Below are 20,302 nucleotides of genomic sequence, written 5' to 3' on the forward strand. Positions count from 1 at the left end.
TAGTTTATTTTTAAATTTAAATACATTTGAAACTTTTATTTTCAATTATTTAACACTTTTCAATTCTACGTGCATCGTTCGAGCACGTCTGTGTTTCCAGGAGGCCACATTGTACTGAAATGTAACTTAAACAACAAACTCTTTCCTGATGCTCATAACAGTCTGTGTGATCTGTGAGAAAGAATGAAAGCACACACACACAACTACACACTAAGATGCTCTTGAATGTTAGAAGACAAAACCAGAATCTCAATAATCACCTAATAAACAAGCAGGCCAGTCAAATTATGCTTCCCTATAGGAGCAGTAATACATGTTGCAATCATATATTTTCAAAGCCTAGACCACATCATTAACAATAACAACAAAATCCTCATACACACAATGTGCTCGACAATGTAACCAAGAGCTCTGGTTGGACTGAAATAGAGGACCTTGGTGCCCAGAGGGCCAGGGGTTCTACTAAATACAAGGCACAGTAATAATACACTTACATGGAGTGCAGATTCTCTTATAATAAATATGAATGTTGTTTTGGGAGACTTCTCGGTCATATTAGAGAAGATGGAAACTTCCCTTCCCCTACTTCCCCCCCCAAAAGACTCATTTACCCAGCTGTGGGAAGCTGGATAAGGTAAATTTGTATCCAGGGCTAGGTCAGCAGCTAAAAACTACAGGATACAGCTCGGGATGATATATTTCTCTTCTGTATTTACCCCAGAGAACAAACATGTTTACTGTCAACACCACAATGATGTCATGGAAAGTAAGAAAAAAGAAAGAAAGAGAAAAACAAGGGGGGTGGGGGGTGTTTACTGAGAGCGTGACGAACGTCTGTAGGGTGTCAGGGACACGAGTAGAATACCACCATCATAACATCCAGTTCTTCAGTCATACGTCTGGCTGCTTTTAACCATCACATGAGCTTTTAAGGGCAAATGCTGTGAACTGAGTTGTAGTAAGGAGGGTTTTTACTGGTCTAGTCAAGGAACATACAAATTGTTCAACACAAAAAAGTACTCTCACAACCGACACTGAGACTTCACCCCTGTATTTGTTCAGTCATACTTTACATTTTTTTATTCTCAGAAGTCAATAGTAATCTATGTATCTGTACAAACTGTTCAGACCTTGTGGACATATGTGGAAATCTGTGTGTATATATACATTTTCTGCTTAAATGGATTCTAGCAGCTTGACCAGATTTGGATTTTGTTATGGTATTTACATTTTAGAAATGCATTTTTTTGGAATTGTACTTTTGTCCTGTTTTTCATCACATCTCTTTGCATTGTAGCCTTCGCTGACCTGCCTGACTTGATGCAGCACTTAGCAGAGAATTACAAATACTGGAAAACTCTGGATGAGATGAAGTGTAAGAGCCTGAGGCCCCCTCCTGATCTCTGACGCCCTGAGCGAGGGGTGACTTTGAATGTATCTTACAATCCTCCTCACTGTGATTTACATAACATAAAGGACCAGAGCTGAACAGATTCAAAAAGACACTTGGGCTGCAAAGGAGAACTAAACACACAGGGGGAGCCTCTCTCCTGACAATCTTTTATTATTATTATTATTATTATTATTATTATTATTATTATTATTATTATTATTTAAAGAGTGAATATGTTGGAATTGCACTTTATTAGATGCATCTTGTTTGATTTGTATTTGGTTTATCTTGCAGTTTCAGTGAGATCAATTCATTATTGACAAACAGGCCTGTTGTTTTTTTGTTTTTATGTTTGAAATAAGTTTAAATTCCTGTGTAAATACACTGAGGTAAATATGTCAACTCCTTCCAGCAAATTCCAAGATTTTAATCTACTTAAGAGTTGAAAGAACAATGATGTATAACTGGAACAAAGAAAACAACATTAGAGAGTATGATGTGAGCAATTCACTCTTTATATTTAATATAACCTGCTTTGAGTATTTTGAAGTATTTTATTTGAAACTAGTAAGCGATTTTAGGGAATCATTTTTAATGTATATATATATATATATCAACAGTCCAGACACTTCAGTTCACCCCATGGCTGTGGTTAAGTCAACAGCCATAATATCTGGGATTAATTTTTTTTTCTTTTTTCCATGATGCAAAGCTCTCAAATGACAGAAGGTCTGTGGTCGAGCTAGGCCCACAGGTTTCTGTTAAAGAGTATTCATTCAACCCAGCTGTCTGAGCCTAGGGTCGATTCCAGGGCTGTGCTGCTTGGAGAGCCTGAAATACAGGCGATTTGTTAATATTATGTATTGACTATAACTGAAAGTGAAATGCTTTTGTATATTTTTTAAAACAGGAATTTCCGTATTATTTTCCCATTTTCAGTTTGCAAAGTGATTGGATTGATTATTATGTTTTTCAAAAGTTCTCTCTGACTGTATGCCAGGTATTACGGCACTACAGTACCAATCGCTGATTCAGGATGTTCAGACAACATGGCGGTGTGGTTTAGTGGTAGGAGTCAAGGGATTTGGGTTATGAGACATTCGTGGACGCAACACTGCCTTACTGAGGGATGACAAAAGGAGCTCCTTCCTGTTTGAATACAGAAACAGGACACGAGGTACTTCAGTTTCTATAAGTCTGTTTTCTGCATTACTTGAACCTCTATTTACCCCATGAATCAAAATACGATAATGACAACAGTTCCCACAAGAAAACATTGTCAACTCAATTCTCATGATGTCTGACTTTCAAAAAGATGCTTAATTAAAACGATAAACACGGAAAAATGCAAATCAGAAAGATGGTAACTAAGTATTTGGTGTAACAACCACCCAGCAGACAGTTTGATTGTAGCACAACAGGAAAGAAATAGTCAGTGGTTAGACAATATAAATACACTCATGAGCCATTTCTGGAAGTTTTATGTCTTTAACGTAGCATGGCTCTGTTTCTCATCTTAATCAGATAAAACAATGTTCAGTCTTCTCCTATGTTTATCTATTCTGTGTGGTAAAGAGCAGAGTCTGTATAGGTCTAACTCTAAAGAGAGGAAGCACCCATAGGATATTATTATTATTATTATTATTATTATTATTATTATTATTATTATTATTAATAATAATAATAATACATTTTCAGTAGTTTTTTTATTAAATAATTTTGTGAAAATCTGAACACTCTTTGCAGAATGTAGAACAATGAAGAATGTAGTACAATTTGATGTTTTTTTTTAATAACCGAATATGACATCACCATGCTTTCGCTCACAGTCATCACACAAGCTGGCAGACTGTTGTCCATGGCCATCACTAGGACCTCCTGGGGAAAAACACTTTCCAGGGCTTGGTGTGACTTAAGCAGAATCGGTCTTACTCACATGCTACTTGTTAAAGAGTCATGTGTTGCTGGTTTTTCACAGATGGTCTGGGTTGCAGTCTGGCTTAGAATGAAACATAATTGTCTAATATCTGCTTTCTCTACCGCTAAACCATCCACCATCCAAGCCTACTGAAGGACATGACAAACTACCGAGGTTGGATTTGACTACCTAATAACTTCCTGTGTTAAAAAAGCTACCATTTTGTCCTCTGGAAAGGAATGGTTTCAGCTCAGGGCCACTGCATATGAAGTCCTGATGGCTGCTGTTTTATTCTGCTCTTGCAGATTCAAAGCAGTGGTCTTTAGGTCTCAACTCTGCTTTTCTGTTTAGTTTGTTTTTTTCTTCTGTTTTTCTTGCAGCAGTTACACATTCTACCTGAATAATGTAACACTGGGCATGCTGACAATTTAGCAAATGAAATGAAAAGATTACTGTCTCCACCTAGTGGTACCACACACAAAAAAAGCCATTAACTCTTAGCAAAACCAGTTGTGGAACCATTAACTCATTATTGGCAATTGAAGCCTATTTGACCCCAATGCACATATTATAACAACAATATATTTCTGTGCTACAATCAAGCAATACATCAGTGGTACAAACTAATCCGTGGGCAGCCTTAGGCCTCAAATGGAAGACTAATTTCCTAGAGGAACAGGGTTACAATAAGAGACTACCTGTGATCAACTTAATGTGCCTTTCTGGCAGCTTCACCCATTAGAAGGAAGCATTTCTGTGTATTGTATGTTAAATAAATGACTGGTATGAATCTAGACAGTTTGTGGAAGGTATAAACCAATGGTATATACCAGTGTGGAGTAGGATTGTAAGGATAGGGACGAATGAGCAGCGGTATGTGGAGTATGAGAAGCACATCTTTACACTTGTACGTATTAAAGCAGACATATCGCTTCAAGATTGAATAACATACTGTGCAGTAGCAAACGTGAACAGCTCCTGGTGTGGTTAAACATTACATATCACATAGGCTGGTATAATTGTCTAAAATGTACCATATCTGTATTGTGTTTAATAATGCACAGTACACCACAGACAGGATTGAACTATTTAATATTACTGTATTACAGTAATCTTCCATGGACAAGCAGTAAGCAGTAAAATTGAGTATAGTCATAAGCCCAAGCATTGTTTCTGTATTTCCTGTATTCAGCAGCTACAGAATAATCATGTGCACAAAAGCATATGACAACCACTTCTATGACCAAAGGCAGAGACCTACATGTGTTGCCTTATGAGAATCATTGGCTCTTTTTCGACAGGGTTGACTAGATTCATCTGTAGCAGAAAACATGCAGAAACGTAAGCCATACTGTAACTGTAACCCAAGATCTGGACCTTGAACACAGATTTACAGGTTGGAAGTACATAGTGCATGTTTGGTCTTATCCTTTGACTCTTACTGCTTCATTTTGCTTGCCTCTGTGGACTGATTTTAATGCTTCACAACCTTTTGAAAAACAGGATGAGGTTTCTATCCTAAATGTAAATAGAGCAGTGAATCTCTCACTCCTCAATTTCTATTTAAATATGAAAAGAATCCATAAAGCACAAATTTTAAAACAAACATTTTAACTTGAGAAAATAATATTGCTGACCTTTGATGGTTTGCACATACGGTTGCTTTGTGTTTCATTTTGCTCCATTAATTGTATTCCATGGGAAATTGATCCGTTTGTTAAAATGCTTTGCCCTTAAAGCTGCCCTAAGTGAAACAGGATAGCAACCTTTTTTTTGTAAATCTATCAGGGCCTGCTCACTTTTTTTACAAAGTATGTCGATATTTAATTTTGATTGTCAAGTTTACAGTTTACATGGATTTATAACCTCCTTTGTAGTGATTTCTTAAATGCTGGAAAAACAAATGGAAAATAGTAATAGAGTACCTGAAAAGCTGAAGTTTAATACTGACTTAACAGTGAATAACACACAGTCATGTTATCATACTGACTTGTGAGTTGTAGCTTCTTTCAAGGGCAAGCTTAAATTGATAAAAGTAATTGTTTCTTTCATGTTTCACTTTTTTCGGTCAGAGGGGCACTGTTCACCGACTCCATTTAAATGGTTGACTATTTGACAACATAACCAACAGATTATCACTGAAATAAAAGTGTGTTCTCGGGTGAAAAGCAGGAGCACCGGCAGCTGAGCGGGGAGTTTGCTGCCGCATTTCCAGTTTTCTGAGGTAGACGGCCTCTTAATCATGACGTCTGCATTGGTAAATGATGGAGCGTCTCCTGAGCAATTAGGAGGTTATAGGTCATTTCCTATTTGTTTCATAGTGCTTTTAAAGGCACATACAGACAAGGTTGACAATTATATTTCTTTAGGTTTTATATGACATATGATATTGTAGCTGCATAACCAACAGAAGCTCCCAGGCAGAATTGTACATAAGCTCTATTTTTAATAGAATCATCTTTATCATGGACTGAAAATATATGGCATTGTATGACAATTTTACATTTTTGTGTATTTTTGAAGAATTTTATTGTTTGTACAAAATACAGGGGTATACATAAAAGCCATTTACGTCCGAAAGTCACTGACGTCCAAAATCATATCCCACATTCACTACTGTGCAGATCTGGTTTGTTTTAAAAATCTTATTTCTGTACTCCTATTCACATATTGTAAGTCAGGTATGTGTCTTGTTATTTTGTGTTATTCTGTTGTCACTTAAAAAAATGTATTTGTGAATCAAAATAAAGAAATTAATTAATTGATCTTTTTTTTCAAGTTTTAAAAAGAGATGGCAAATGTGGAAACTTCTTATACTATAGTAACATTAATTCCAATATTGGTACTTTACAAGTAAATCATGCGTAGTTACAGATAAAACACTAGTATCAAAGATGCAATAACATCACAAGTTTACATAGGTAACACAGGGACATGAAGTTTACTACGTTACCTGAGAAAACTTGTGGTCTTAGTGCAGCTTCAGTACTACATTATTAACCGGATCTATTTACATAGTAAAATCATGGTAATTAGTGCTAATGCTTATTGATGCTTTTGCCATGTTAATTCATGCATCAGGCTGGTAATAATGTTCAGTATAATAACACATAAGGAGGAATTCCTGATAATCAAATTGTATTGTACTATAAGAAATGATCACTTTCAAAAAGTAATCAGTAATGTCACACTGTTTAATGCAGCTCTGGGCTGCACTGGAGCGATGCATTAAGTACATAAAGAAATCAAACACTCCCAACTTTAAAACATCTATGTCTTTAAATCGGTCTTTCTCAAGGCAACAGCTGAGTGATTGTGATGGCCATACACCCCCATCATGAACATACTATTGACAGGGATGAATTTGAAAGTTGTGGTTTCACATATAATGGATTTTGTGCTTTAAAAGAATACAGATACACACAAACTTTTAATAATACTTTAAATACAGATCACATTTAAAAAAGCTCTATTATGACAGTTGCTAAATTAAATATGCTTTTTAATTATTTGCACTTCTCAGATTTTTGCCAAAAAATCATTTATCTGTCAAGTAAAAGTCAGGTACAATCATTTTCTTAATATATACATTGAATTAATATATTATACATTTACAGCATGCTAGCATGCTTTGACCTTCAATTAAAAGCAAAGTGAAGAAAAACTGCACATTGGTAATAATTAAAATTGCTACAACTGTAATAACCAACATATACATACAGTACGTTAATAAAAACAGTCTTTTAAACCTTGGTCTAAAGTGACCTGCAGTACCCTTCAATTGCCGTCCGCACATCATACTGCAGAACGGCAGACGGGTCACAGGCCTTGGCTCTGCTCCAGTTTGTGAAACAGGGCTAAGCTCCTGAGCCTCAACTCCTTCTCCCCGTCCTTCCACAGGATCAGGAGGTGGTCAGTGGAACAGGTCACCAAGCCAATATCCTTAAAATGCAGAAACATCTAAAAAAAAGAAGGAAAAAAAACAGATATCTTGATTCCTGAATATGCATCTGCCTACTCATCTCTTTTAACCGTTTAGCATACAGGAAACAGTCCATGCACCTCCAGTTAAAGATACTGCAGTGTGCCTGTCAGGTCCCCACTGCAAGAGACTAAGCCAAGCCTGTCCACGAGTCCCCGTGCCAGCAGAGCAGCCTGTCCACCCGTACCTGCACAGCCCCGGAGTGGCCGACGAGGTCTCCCCTCAGCTCCAGGGTGCGCAGGCTGCAGCTCTCAGCCACCTTCTTCACCTGCTGGTGGGGCTGCTTGCCTGCTCTCCCAAAGCCCCACATCCCAAAGAAACCTGAGAGGAAAAGCGACTGCTGAATGCATCGGAACTCAGAAAGGAAACAAGACGACAACACAAAGGAAAATACGAAATATTCCCTGGGCAAATAACACATTGAAATATATATGTCACATAAATGAACTTGCTGGTGGAGTGGCCTTCTTGACCCTCTACAAAAAGAAGTAAAACTTTCATGTAAAAGCATAATATTTATGAAGATAGCTAAGTCTGTCCCCCTATGCCTCTTGAATGTCCTCATCTGTCCTCTCTTTCCCTACTTTCTCTGGTTCTCTCAGTGTAATTTCAAAACGTTTGGTCCTAAATATATTTGAGTAGAACAGAAACATAATGTCAGGTAACTGAAATCTGATGTAGGCCTCCGATAAAGACAACTGCTCCCCTTGCAAAGGTACTTTTCCAGTCAGTGCTCAGTAAAAATGAACACTGTGGACATCATCCATAGCTACTTTGAAATAAAGACGATTATGCTTTAATACCACTTGCTTAGTGTAATATATTGGTACTTTGCAACATTGATCTACTGCTGAGGTTTTGTCAAAAGAAGCAGAATATTTTCCAAGTATGAATCATGTCTAGTCCAGAGAGATATGAAATGTCATTAGAACAACATCAGTAATTCATTCCAACTGGGTACGTCTGGAGCATCCGAATATTACTTCAAGTGCTTGATAAAACAAAAATAACAACTTCCTTCTGCCAAATGAGGGATTAACCAGCAAACCTCAGCGGTACCAAATGAGAGAGAAGACAAGATAAACAGAGGCTGAATCAATCTCACAAACTTCATTTCCTCTTCAAAGCATAAAAGCATCTGGAAAGAATCTGTCAGTGACTTCCCCACTTCTCCACTGTACCAATCCAGCATTATTCAGGCGAAGGAAAATACATTCCCTCGCCTGGCATTTGTTTGGCAGCGGACTCTACCGTGCGTTTCATTTCAGACGGATATCATAATTCTGATCAAGACGGATCTTTTGGTCAATTTCTCGTTCCTTTGATTTAGGAGAACCTGGACTGCATTACTGAGACTCACCGTCAACAGGAAATTAGGAGCTAAACACGATTGTCCTGAAAAGTTTTGAAGTTTTGAAACCTACCAAGGAAGTCAAAGGAAGCATCTAAGAACAGGTTTTACAGCTTAGCTTGTTTATATAAAAATTGTTCAATAGCTTCTTTGAAGTAGTAGAGCGAAAGAAAAACCTTCAGATGTGTTTTATTCCTGCAGGTTTTACATTCCAGACAGGTGGACTACATTACTTAGCAGGAAATTCGGAGCTAAACACAACTTTTCCTGAAGAAGGTTTTCAAGTTTATATTCTGAATATTCTCTTCAATACTAACAAATTTCAAGTAGTATTCATGGTAGAGGCGCAACCAGTCATGACAATGAGAATGTGCCTGATTATAAAAGCAGCCAAAAAGAAAGTCGTCTGACCTGAGGAGGCGGGCTCAGCGGCGAGTGGCAGGTCCTGCAGCTCCCACATGCGGACAGTCCCGTCTTCTGAACAAGAGATCAGCTGGCTGCCAAACACATTGACAACACAAGTGCTCACTGCCAGAGATCCCCTTTACTGTGTCTTTAAAGATGATCTTACAATAGTTTAACTGATCACAAAGAAATAATGCTAAATAAAGCTAAAACACAAACCTGTCAGGTAGTAGTAAGGTGTGCAAAATGGTCGAGTCGTGGGCAGTTTTCCTGTAGGCAGCCACATTCTTTGTCAAAATGTTGTAGATGTACAGGCCACTTCCAATCGCAGCAACAATGTACTACAGGAAGGAATTCGAGGTGTGTCGTTAGGAAATTATACAACTGTAACTCACACAACTTTAAATCCAGACAAAATAGGAAGTCAAAACTATAACTTCTATTAACTGTATCTCAGTCTCACGTGTCTGTAGTGGTTTACTTATAATCTGCAGCTGATGCACGCAGAATGAACAAATAAAGAGAAGAACAGGGACTCTGTGTGTTTGTATGTTTGCATTTTAAGATGCCAGTGCAGTTTTAATGCTTCAATTCTGAGTGGCGTCAGATCGTAGCTGTAACAAGTGAAGCATCGACACAATCAGCTGCTGGAGGCGTCCCTTTCAACTCAATTTATCAACTCAAACACCAAACAGAACGAGGTTATGCCTTATATGGCTTGATCTGAAATGTAGAAACAAAAACAGAAGCATTCTTACCTCCCCATCAGATGTCATGTGCTGTATGGACATGGCACTGTGCTTCTGTGAGGTCAGTTTTATTTCTGGCTGTGTGTCCATCTGAGCGCTGTCCCAGAAATCTCGCTCATAAATCTGAATGCTCCAGTCGAGGGAATCCCAGACTATTAACTCCCCAATATGGGAGCCACTAGCAAACATCTGATCTGTAAACGATAAGTATTACACAACATTATACATTCTGCATGATAAGTCACTAAGGTACAATCATACTGTCACTAACAAATGTTTATAAATAAGAGAAAATGTTCTATAAACAAATTATATTGTTCACTCACAAAATAAATGATCAATTATAAAATAAAAAATGTACACGTTAAAATACACGTTAAAATATAGTACAATAATGCTGAAGGGGACGATATTAAAACGTGAGTTTGACATAGTACTCAACCGCAAGCACGACTACACAACCAGAGACCAATAACAGACTCCTTAGAACAGGGAAGTATCAGACATCCTCCTTTAGTTGGTCACAAGCTTGTGGAAAGGAAGGCTAATGGTCCCAGTGCCACCTCACCATTGACAGTGATCAGAGCCCGGATGCTGTCCTGATGACTGGCCAGCCTGCGAATCTCCTGGATAGACGTCTCCGACTCCGATACAGTCAGCCTGTATATGACTGAAGCGAGAAGAGCATTTCACTTTTACAGCTTTTCACCTCTCGTTTACCGCACTGGTGAACAGTGGCGCTGACAAGCCACAGGATGTTTAATGAAGAAAGTGAGGGGTGCAGCTTTCCTTTCAAAGTTTACAATCCCAGCACAGCAAAACATACATGTGTTTGAGCATGCTGTAGGTTATCCAGCTTGTCTAACTGAAGGCTCTTAGTAATAATAACACTAAGATGTTGTGGGGGGGAATAACGTGGCGTTTCAGAGGTGCTTTAGCCCATCAACTTACTCAGTTCCTTATCCACCGCTGCGGCAATACAGTTCTTAGGCAGCTCAACCATGGCAGCGATTCCTGTAACAGAAAAGGTAAAGCACCCAATATATTTGTGAAATATCCACTATTTATTTAGTTGTTTGTTGTTATTTATAGCTGTGTTTTTTATCTGTGTTTTTATATGGAGCCAGGCTCATAATTTCGTTCTGCTTTGCATGTTTGATGTCTTTGCTGAATGACAATAAAGAATATTCTGTTCTATTCTATTCTATTAAGACATGCAGACAGTCCAAACCAGCACCTTTACACAGCCTCTTATAAAGCACAGATATAGCATGCACATCATTTTGCACACCACTGGCTTTGTCATTCCCTTTCACCATACATTTGACCCTCCAATGCTATCTGCTATGTGTGTGGCCTGTTCTAGTTTCTCTGAACAGTCTGATCAATTATAAGATGGAGGACGAGAAAGGTGAATAGAGTACAAAAACATTCCCGGGCTGACAGTGCCTGTATGAGACTACGGCGATCAAAGTATGCAGCAAAGGTTCCTGAAATACTTTGTACCATCTTAAATGTTCCCAGACCCCAGATATCATCCTATATATCACCATTAATGTCTAAGTACCTGCATCATTATAGTGATCCGTCTTACAAAGAAGCTGGAAGTTCCCGTTCCAGACACACAGTTCATTCCCTCCCGAAAGCCACAAATCAAGCCTTTCCAGGACCAGCAGACACTACAAGAAGAAAAGAAGGTTAGAGCAAGATAGACCCACTGTGAAACATATTTACACAGATTAACACGAGCAGGAGATTCTGCTCACATCTCCAGTTTATTAGCTATGGGACAAACAGCCTTGAGAAAAAATGTCTGTATTTTCAGAATGATAAGGATTATGTTCAATGGACAATCCTGGCCTTCTGAACCCAGGACCTTCATAGGCTTTTACGTAATCTGTTGTCTATGATGTCTTCTATTGCCAAATATTGACCTCACTCAAATATGAAATGGCAGCTTGATTGGAGCAGCTATTTTTATGTCACACAAAAAAAACAAAAATCAGCTGAATGGAGACACTTTTTAACTAGTGTAGTGAACTGATGTAGCGGGCTTATAAACACAATAGTAATGTGTGCATGAATTGTTACAGTGTATCCCTTGCAATGTTGTGCATGTGAAACACTGTATGGTGGCTTTTGTAAAATCGTGTCTACTTTATGTATTTGCTCGTTTCTTTTAAAAGTCGTCTTTTCTACATTTTCACAGACATATTCAGGAAAACAAAAAGACTGTAAATCACTTATAAAAATTAATTGATTTGAATTCTACAAAAAATAATCTGAGGACAGTACTGCCCCTGGTCCCATCCACAGGCTGAGCCATGGGAGACATGAGGGGGAAAAACATGATTGATGTGTCTGAGTTTCTTCTGCTTTGCGGCTAAACAAATATGAAAGGAAACCACTGAAAATGTCATTAGCCACTGAGAAGTGCAAATCATTATTCCCAGCAATAAACTGACTGTACCACTAGATGAAAATGTCCCACAGCACTGTGATTGTACAGTTACATACAGGGGAAAAAACATAAATCCTCTTTTCCACACATTTCCAGAAACATTTATACTTTAACCATGGCAGAACTTTCTCCAAACCTGAATTCTTAATAGTTTCTTTGTTTTTTGTTTTTTAATATAACCAGGACAACAAGTTATTTTGCCAATTAGTAACTATTTGCTAATCTTAATCAAAAAATTGTATTAAAGACCTACAGCGAGAAAGAATAATAATAAACGAAAACAGAAGAGCAAGAACATCAGCAAGATCAATACCAGTAATTTACCCATTATTGACTACTTTCTGTTCTGATTCTGTGGGAGGCAAAACACAAAACAAAATGAAAAGCATTTTCACCAGCCCGAGCTTCTAAATGCTACATGGCGCTGGAAGCACAGCATGACCAGAAACGCTTACCTTCACAGAAGACTGCAGTTCTGAGACAGTTTGAACACGATTGCCGGTCTCTATATCCCACAGCTACACTGAGAAGTTAAGGTGGAAGAACGTATAAGGAAGAAGACAAAAAAAGCTAAATCATAATTTCAAATAAATATACAGTCACCAGATTAATTATTATCCTTGTTAAAACATGTTATTGTCTAGGAATCTTAAGAGTTACATTCAAACAGAACCAACATGTGAGATATTTGCTTAGTGAGAGAGTATGGAGAGAGAACAGAGAGCTATAAAGCAGTAGGGGGGAAGCTCAAATCAAGCTTGGAGCTTGGAAGTTTCTGTCAATCATGGAAAAGTACTCTTGTTTCTTATGCAAGCAAAGCTTTGACTTCCCAGGCAGTTTGAGCAGGCTGCACGACACCTGACACTGCTGGAGAGCTTCAATGAGAAAAATAGATTTCTTAGAACAACCAGCCAAAACAATAATTTACTGACGCTTAACAAAGCAAGTGGTATTCTGGCATGAACTGGCAGGGAAAGAAGTGGCAGCAGAATGGGTTTCTGTGGGCTGGGGCTGTGAGGAAGTATGAGTCTCAGGGCTACTATCCATGACTTTTAAAGTCATTTATAATAATCATAATGAAAATAATAGAACACTTTGAAACAACAAAAACAACTTCTGTCCTGGTCTTTGCCTGAAGGCTGGGTGTAACAGTACACTGAGAGCTGGAGAGAAGGATACACTGACAGTCCTGTCTGAAGAGGCGGTGATGACGGCAGCGCTACCGGACTTGGCGCCATGCTTCTGGAAGGCGGTGATGGCGGTGACCTGCTGTGTGTGCCCCCGCAGCTCCTGAAGACGCTCTCCTGTCTATGACAACACACTCAACGTCAGTAATTCAGTTTCCGCTGCATCAATTTCCTGATTCACCCCTAGCCATCAATCAGTGCTCAAAAAGAAACACAAGTACTCCCCCTTCCGAAATTATATTTATTGCAACATGCTTCATCCTGGGAAAGACTATCACAACAGACACACAGGTAACAATGTGAAATTGCAGCTTCATAAACAATAGCAGTGTTCAAGGATATATATCCAGTGTCTGTCTTGGGTGTGATGACAACACACATGCAGCACACAGGATGGAAAAAAAAAAATTCTGTTGCAACTTATGAGGGAGTCCAACAATTGATTTGAATCTGGAAGACAGCTTAAAACGTAATCTAACATTGTGTTTAAGTTAATTACATTGATTGGAGTTGATTAAACGTGAGAAGCATAGATCAATAATTAATTGGTTTAACTGCTTACAATGAACTGAAACACTGAGCAGTTTGCAAAATTAACTGTAAAGCCAGTTTAGCCATGAAAATCTTTTGCCAAAACAAAATAAAAGGATTTTAAATCATTTGTTTAGTAGATACTGTGGAAACAGCAGCAGCAGCGCCCTCTGTTGGTGTCTCTTAAAAACTCAACAATCTCAAACAAGGTGGCGGACAGAGGGCATGATCTTAGAGTAGATATAGATACAGCTCTGGAAAAAAAAATAAGAGACCACTTAACATTGATTTCTGAACTTGGAGTGGTCTCTTAATTTTTTCCAGAGCTGTATAATGCATTCCCAAAGGATTCTGACGGCTTGTATGCTAACAACCGTTTTCCAAGTCAAATTATCAACTGCAAAACCTTCTTTTTCTTTTGTGCATTGGCATTTAAGGGTTATTTTGTATTTTTTTAATATGGTTTCCATAAATGTAGACTATTAAAGGGGGGGGAAAGCCAAACCTGCACATTCCACACCAACACAAGTCCGTCATCCCCAGCTGAGGCAAACCTGTGAAGACAGAGAACCAGACATGCGTTATCGGACATGGTGGGCAGTGCCTCAGGCCGAGAGCGACATTACAGCTAAGAATCAGGTGGTCTTGCCCTCGGGCCTATATGGTCAGCACAGTCTATATTTACCACCAGGAATCTTTATCCACTGCTGTGCAAAAATATTCAAAATTACGCATTTTTTACTATGCATACTCAGTATTTGTATCATAATTGTATTATCAATTTGGTTATATCAATAATATTTTCTTTCTCATTAAAGTATATTGGCATCGAACGTAAAGCTTTAATTTACTTACACATCACAATAGAAAAAAATACTAATGTTCAGGACTTTTGCACAGCAGTTTATATATATATATACATATATATATATATATATATACACATGTATATATATATATATATACACACACACTCACCTAAAGGATTTTTAGGAACACCATACTAATACTGTGTTTGACCCCCTTTCGCCTTCAGAACTGCCTTAATTCTACGTGGCATTGATTCAACAAGGTGCTGAAAGCATTCTTTAGAAATGTTGGCCCATATTGATAGGATAGCATCTTGCAGTTGATGGAGATTTGTGGGATGCACATCCAGGGCACGAAGCTCCCGTTCCACCACATCCCAAAGATGCTCTATTGGGTTGAGATCTGGTGACTGTGGGGGCCAGTTTAGTACAGTGAACTCATTGTCATGTTCAAGAAACCAATTTGAAATGATTCGACCTTTGTGACATGGTGCATTATCCTGCTGGAAGTAGCCATCAGAGGATGGGTACATGGTGGTCATAAAGGGATGGACATGGTCAGAAACAATGCTCAGGTAGGCCGTGGCATTTAAATGATGCCCAATTGACACTAAGGGGCCTAAAGTGAGCCAAGAAAACATCCCCCATACCATTACACCACCAGCAGCAGCCTGCACAGTGGTAACAAGGCATGATGGATCCATGTTCTCATTCTGTTTACGCCAAATTCTGACTCTACCATCTGAATGTCTCAACAGAAATCCAGACTCATCAGACCAGGCAACATTTTTCCAGTCTTCAACTGTCCAATTTTGGTGAGCTTGTGCAAATTGTAGCCTCTTTTTCCTATTTGTAGTGGAGATGAGTGGTACCCGGTGGGGTCTTCTGCTGTTGTAGCCCATCCGCCTCAAGGTTGTACGTGTTGTGGCTTCACAAATGCTTTGCTGCATACCTCGGTTGTAACGAGTGGTTATTTCAGTCAAAGTTGCTCTTCTATCAGCTTGAATCAGTCGGCCCATTCTCCTCTGACCTCCAACATCAACAAGGCATTTTCGCCCACAGGACTGCCGCATACTGGATGTTTTTCCCTTTTCACACCATTCTTTGTAAACCCTAGAAATGGTTGTGGGTGAAAATCCCAGTAACTGAGCAGATTGTGAAATACTCAGACCGGCCCGTCTGGCACCAACAACCATGCCACGCTCAAAATTGCTTAAATCACCTTTCTTTCCCATTCAGACATTCAGTTTGGAGTTCAGGAGATTGTCTTGACCAGGACCACACCCCTAAATGCATTGAAGCAACTGCCATGTGATTGGTTGGTTAGATAATTGCATTAATGAGAAATTGAACAGGTGTTCCTAATAATCCTTTAGGTGAGTGTATATATAAACCGATCAGCCATAACATTATGACCACTGACAGGTGAAGTGAATAACACTGATAATCTCATTATCATGGCACCTGTCAGTGGGTGGGATATATTAGGCAGCAAGTGAACATCTTGTCCTCAAAGTTGATGTGTTAGAAGCAGGAAAAATGGGCAGCATAAGGATCTGAGCGACTTTGACAAGGGACAAATTGTGATGGCTAGATGACTGGGTCAGAGCATCTCCAAAACTGCAGCTCTTGTGTGGTGTTCCCAGTCTGCAGTGGTCAGTACCTATCAAAAGTGGTCCAAGGAAGGAAAAGCGGTGAACCGGCAACAGGGTCATGGGCAGCCAAGGCTCATTGATGCACGTGGGGAGTGAAGGCTGGCCCGTGTGGTCCGATCCAACAGACGAGCTACTGTAGCTCAAATTGCAGAAAAAATTAATGCTGGTTCTGATAGAAAGGTGTCAGAACACACAGTGCATCGCAGTTTGTTGCGTATGGGGACAATGAAAATAGCATATTTATTATCTGTAGCGTGAATCCACTGGCCTTGACTTGAGATAATTGCCTTAGCACTTGTCTCATTAGTCAACACTGTTCAAACATCTCGCCGTTATGTGAACCATGTCAGTCATTAATACTGGAAAATGTGAATCTGAAGGCTTTTTATAGTCCCGGCAAGTCAGAGGCTGACTGGCTGCTGTGTCAACCTGATGTTTTATGGGTCATCTGATTCTTTCCCTCTTCTGATCGGCATCCTCCACATCTCTTTGCAGTTTCCTGATGAATTTAAGGACAAAACTTTGCAAGCACCGGAGCAGAAAATATCTTAATATTGTCCTCTGAACTCTTGCTTTATTTGGATGTGTCAACACTATGTGAGAACATTACCAAGAGTTCTCTCTCCTGGCCTGTCTTTTAAAAGACGCGTACTGAAGCTTAGTTCTGCTCGAGGCCCCTGACACAACTGACCCCCAGTGCTTGTTCCAAAACTGAGTTACAGGAAAGGAAGAAAAAAAAAAAGAAAAAGAAAAAAAGGAACTGCCATGGAGACTGACAAAGGATACATTTTCTGTCTTCAAAACCAATCTAAAAAATTTTCCGCAATCTGGTTTTGGCTGAGACACGGTAAAGACAAGAAAAGCCGTCTGCAAAGCCCTCAATAACAAAGGATTACTGTGGTACTTGAGGCGTGAAACCTGACTTACTGACGCCCTCAAAGACCAGCATTCCTGCAGCACAGACACTGAATATAATGCTGAAATTAACTTCAGAAGAAAAAACAAAAAAGAAGAAGTCGTAACAACGCAGCATGCCACATACAGCTCACAGTTTCCAAAGAGTGTGAAGGTTCTCATTTTTATTTCTTATATCTGGTATTTTTTTGGAGACACTAAACTATCTAAAAAATAATTAAGCATTTGTCATGGTCTGTAAATTTCCTTGTTGAAAGTACTTGGCACAGGCTTCCCTGTCAATCACAAAATGCGAGACGGCTCTGCGAGTAGGGAGGGAAAAAAACAAAAAAACTCAGAGCAGCTGCTTACCTGAAGTCATCAATCTGCACCAGAAATCGAACTATGTCAAAGTGTCCTTTAAGCACCTGGAGCTCGGTGTAAGAATTCTTTGGTTGTTCCTCCCCAATGAGCAGCACTGTAGTTTTCTGCAGACACAAGGAGAAAATAAGATGAATGTTGCTCTTTTCTTGCAATCTCACAGCTGCCACATATACAACCATTCTTGTTGTTGCAGAACCCAGAAATATTAAATTATGAATATTTAACCTCCCAAAACATGTTATCATAAGGTTAGTTTTCCATTATGTTACAGTTAAAAAAAAAAAAATTGCAATAATTTTATGCATTATTTGAAGAGAATGCTTATCACCACCTTAAAAAGAAAAAAGATTGAATGTCTTATTTTTTAAGTAGTCAGGAAGACACGTGTAATTCAGAATATATCTTTCTTTATTTTTATTTTACTCTCCACATGTTAACATTGTAAAATATCTGTTGACCAGCAAATAGAAGGCTTTATTTTTATTTCACTTGGATGTCAGAACTCAAATTTTCTTCATTTGCTTCCATTGTTTTGATAACATGCACAAAATAATCCTAGAAGGGAATAGTCACAGTTCAATGTACCCATGTACCCCCTCTTTGCTGCCCTTCCACTGAGGCACAGACACTGACCACCTTCCAGCGATTACTCAAGACGCGTCTGCTCACACTGTACCTCCCCGCCTGCTCTGCACTCCTGCTCTTATGCACTTTATTGAACTGTGTACTTATGTACTGTTAGTACTTCTATTGTTTTACTGCAACTTCTCATATGCCCCCCTTCCCTTTAGCACATGGGACTCTACTGTATTGTATCTGCTCTTGTTACCTCATTGTACTAGGATGTATGCTTATTGTACTTTGCATTGATTGTATTACTGCATTTTTGAAATGCTTTAAAATGCTTCTTTAAACTGTAAACAGTAAGTCGCCCTGAATAAGGGTGTCTGCTAATAAATAAATAAATAAATCATAATTTAGACATGCCGACCCCGGTGGATGTTTAACACTGGGTGCTGTGTTTTTCTCTCTAAAAGAGTGGGGATATTTTGGAAATAGGTTACTCAAAGTTGTCTATTTGAATGCATTAGAATACTTTTCTAAATACCCATTTAGAATAGCATAACTATGAGTGACGAGCAACCTTTACACATCATTCTGACTGTCAAGTGCTTGATTGCATAAACTGTTTACAAGACGGCCATATTGCTGTATTCAAGAACATTTGTAAGTGTTAACTTTATTGACAACGTTCATTACTAGGCTTTAAAATAATACAATAAAAACAGATCTTGATCCATAGAGAACAGTTCATTCTTCCCAATGATGGAGCCACACACTGAGACACCGTCCACTGACCTCCACGGGCCCCTGCGTCTCTCGGCCACCCAGGATCCATCGCAACATCCCTGCTCTCTGCGGGCAAAGCAAACAGCAGACACACCTGCCTGGTGAAAGTCGTGTGTGTATAATGTATACCTGCCAGTATAGGATCTATGCTGAATCCATAAAGCATGAACGGTTTGACACACAATCTAGGAAACCCCCACCGGCTAAGGATTTCCAAAAGGAGTCTAAACTGACCCAAACAAATCAGAAACAACACTGCCATTACGAAAGGCACATTTCGTACAATTGTGTATATTTGTTGCATTAGTGTTGTTGCTGTTATTTAAAAGATATGATTAGTATTGAGTGTTGTCTGTATCGTCACCACGGTATTTTGGTCATCCATTGACCACTGGATTTCGCAATAGCGTTTGACTCCGTTATTTTAGTTCACTGTGTTTCCTTTGGCTCATTTCATTGTCATTTCGACTATTCGGGTAGTTAGACGAGTCGAGTCTTACTTGTGGTCTAATGTAATTATATATATATATATATATATATATATATATATATATATATATATATATATATATTCACATCACATCGTAGGATTGGCTGATTAAAACAGATCCAGTAAATAAGGAGGGGGGAGGAGTAAAAGAAGAAAAAGAAGAAGCAGAAGTAATAATACAATCTTATTAGAATCGACATCATTAGTATATAATTTGGAAATGTATGCATTCATTTGATGTACCTATTTGTTTCAGTCGAATACTATGCCTTACCGATCTCTAAATTAACGCAGCGCAGGGTCTTCTTTCGCACATTTCATCAATCCCTCAGCTGTATTCATGTGTTTGCATCATCCCTGTGAGCACGTCTGTCGCCATCACAGCCACTCAGGCTGTAAACAACAGAAACACTTCCCTGCTCGCTGCTTCTCTATCATGTGATCAGCCGAAGTTAAAGTACGGAAGCCGTGTAAGGACAAACAAGCAGCAACCAGAATGCCGCACACATCAGGATTTCATTTATTAGTAATTTTCTAATTTCATATTTTTTAAGTGGAAGAATCCACTGGCATGGAGTCCTTTGACCCGCATAATTATGCCATTATTACATTTCATAGCTGACACCCTTATGCAGGGCAACTTACAATATAGTTTATTATTTCTATATATTATTTTGACCAGGTTTTGACCAGAGCCATCTAGGTAAAGAACCTTGCTCAAGGCTGCAACAGCAGTGTCCCCC

The 20,302-nt window shown here is 38.8% G+C and overlaps 2 protein-coding genes across 2 annotated transcripts in view; one reads left to right on the forward strand and one right to left on the reverse strand.

Moving 5' to 3' along the window:
• The window catches only part of pde8b (phosphodiesterase 8B), a 39,254-nt gene extending 33,178 nt beyond the window's left edge, over positions 1-6,076 (forward strand). The window contains exon 22 of the mRNA XM_066711969.1: positions 1,298-6,076. Within this exon, the coding sequence (XP_066568066.1) occupies positions 1,298-1,407 (110 nt within the window). The 3' untranslated portion in view covers positions 1,408-6,076. The remainder of the gene's footprint in view (positions 1-1,297) is intronic.
• wdr41 (WD repeat domain 41) lies at positions 5,738-19,990 on the reverse strand. The gene is made up of 14 exons (XM_066711968.1): positions 19,834-19,990; positions 19,079-19,135; positions 17,708-17,823; positions 14,483-14,531; positions 13,439-13,567; positions 12,715-12,777; positions 11,366-11,477; positions 10,750-10,812; positions 10,367-10,468; positions 9,808-9,992; positions 9,269-9,390; positions 9,056-9,141; positions 7,481-7,614; positions 5,738-7,271 (listed from the first exon to the last, which is right to left on the reverse strand). The coding sequence occupies exons 2-14, from the start codon at positions 19,124-19,126 to the stop codon at positions 7,131-7,133; spliced, it is 1,350 nt and encodes a 449-aa protein (XP_066568065.1). The 5' UTR covers positions 19,127-19,135; positions 19,834-19,990; the 3' UTR covers positions 5,738-7,130.
• Between the last annotated feature and the right edge of the window lie 312 nt (positions 19,991-20,302).

This window comes from Amia ocellicauda, chromosome 8, assembly GCF_036373705.1.
Source record: "Amia ocellicauda isolate fAmiCal2 chromosome 8, fAmiCal2.hap1, whole genome shotgun sequence".
In the NCBI taxonomy this organism is placed as follows: Eukaryota; Metazoa; Chordata; class Actinopteri; order Amiiformes; family Amiidae; genus Amia; species Amia ocellicauda.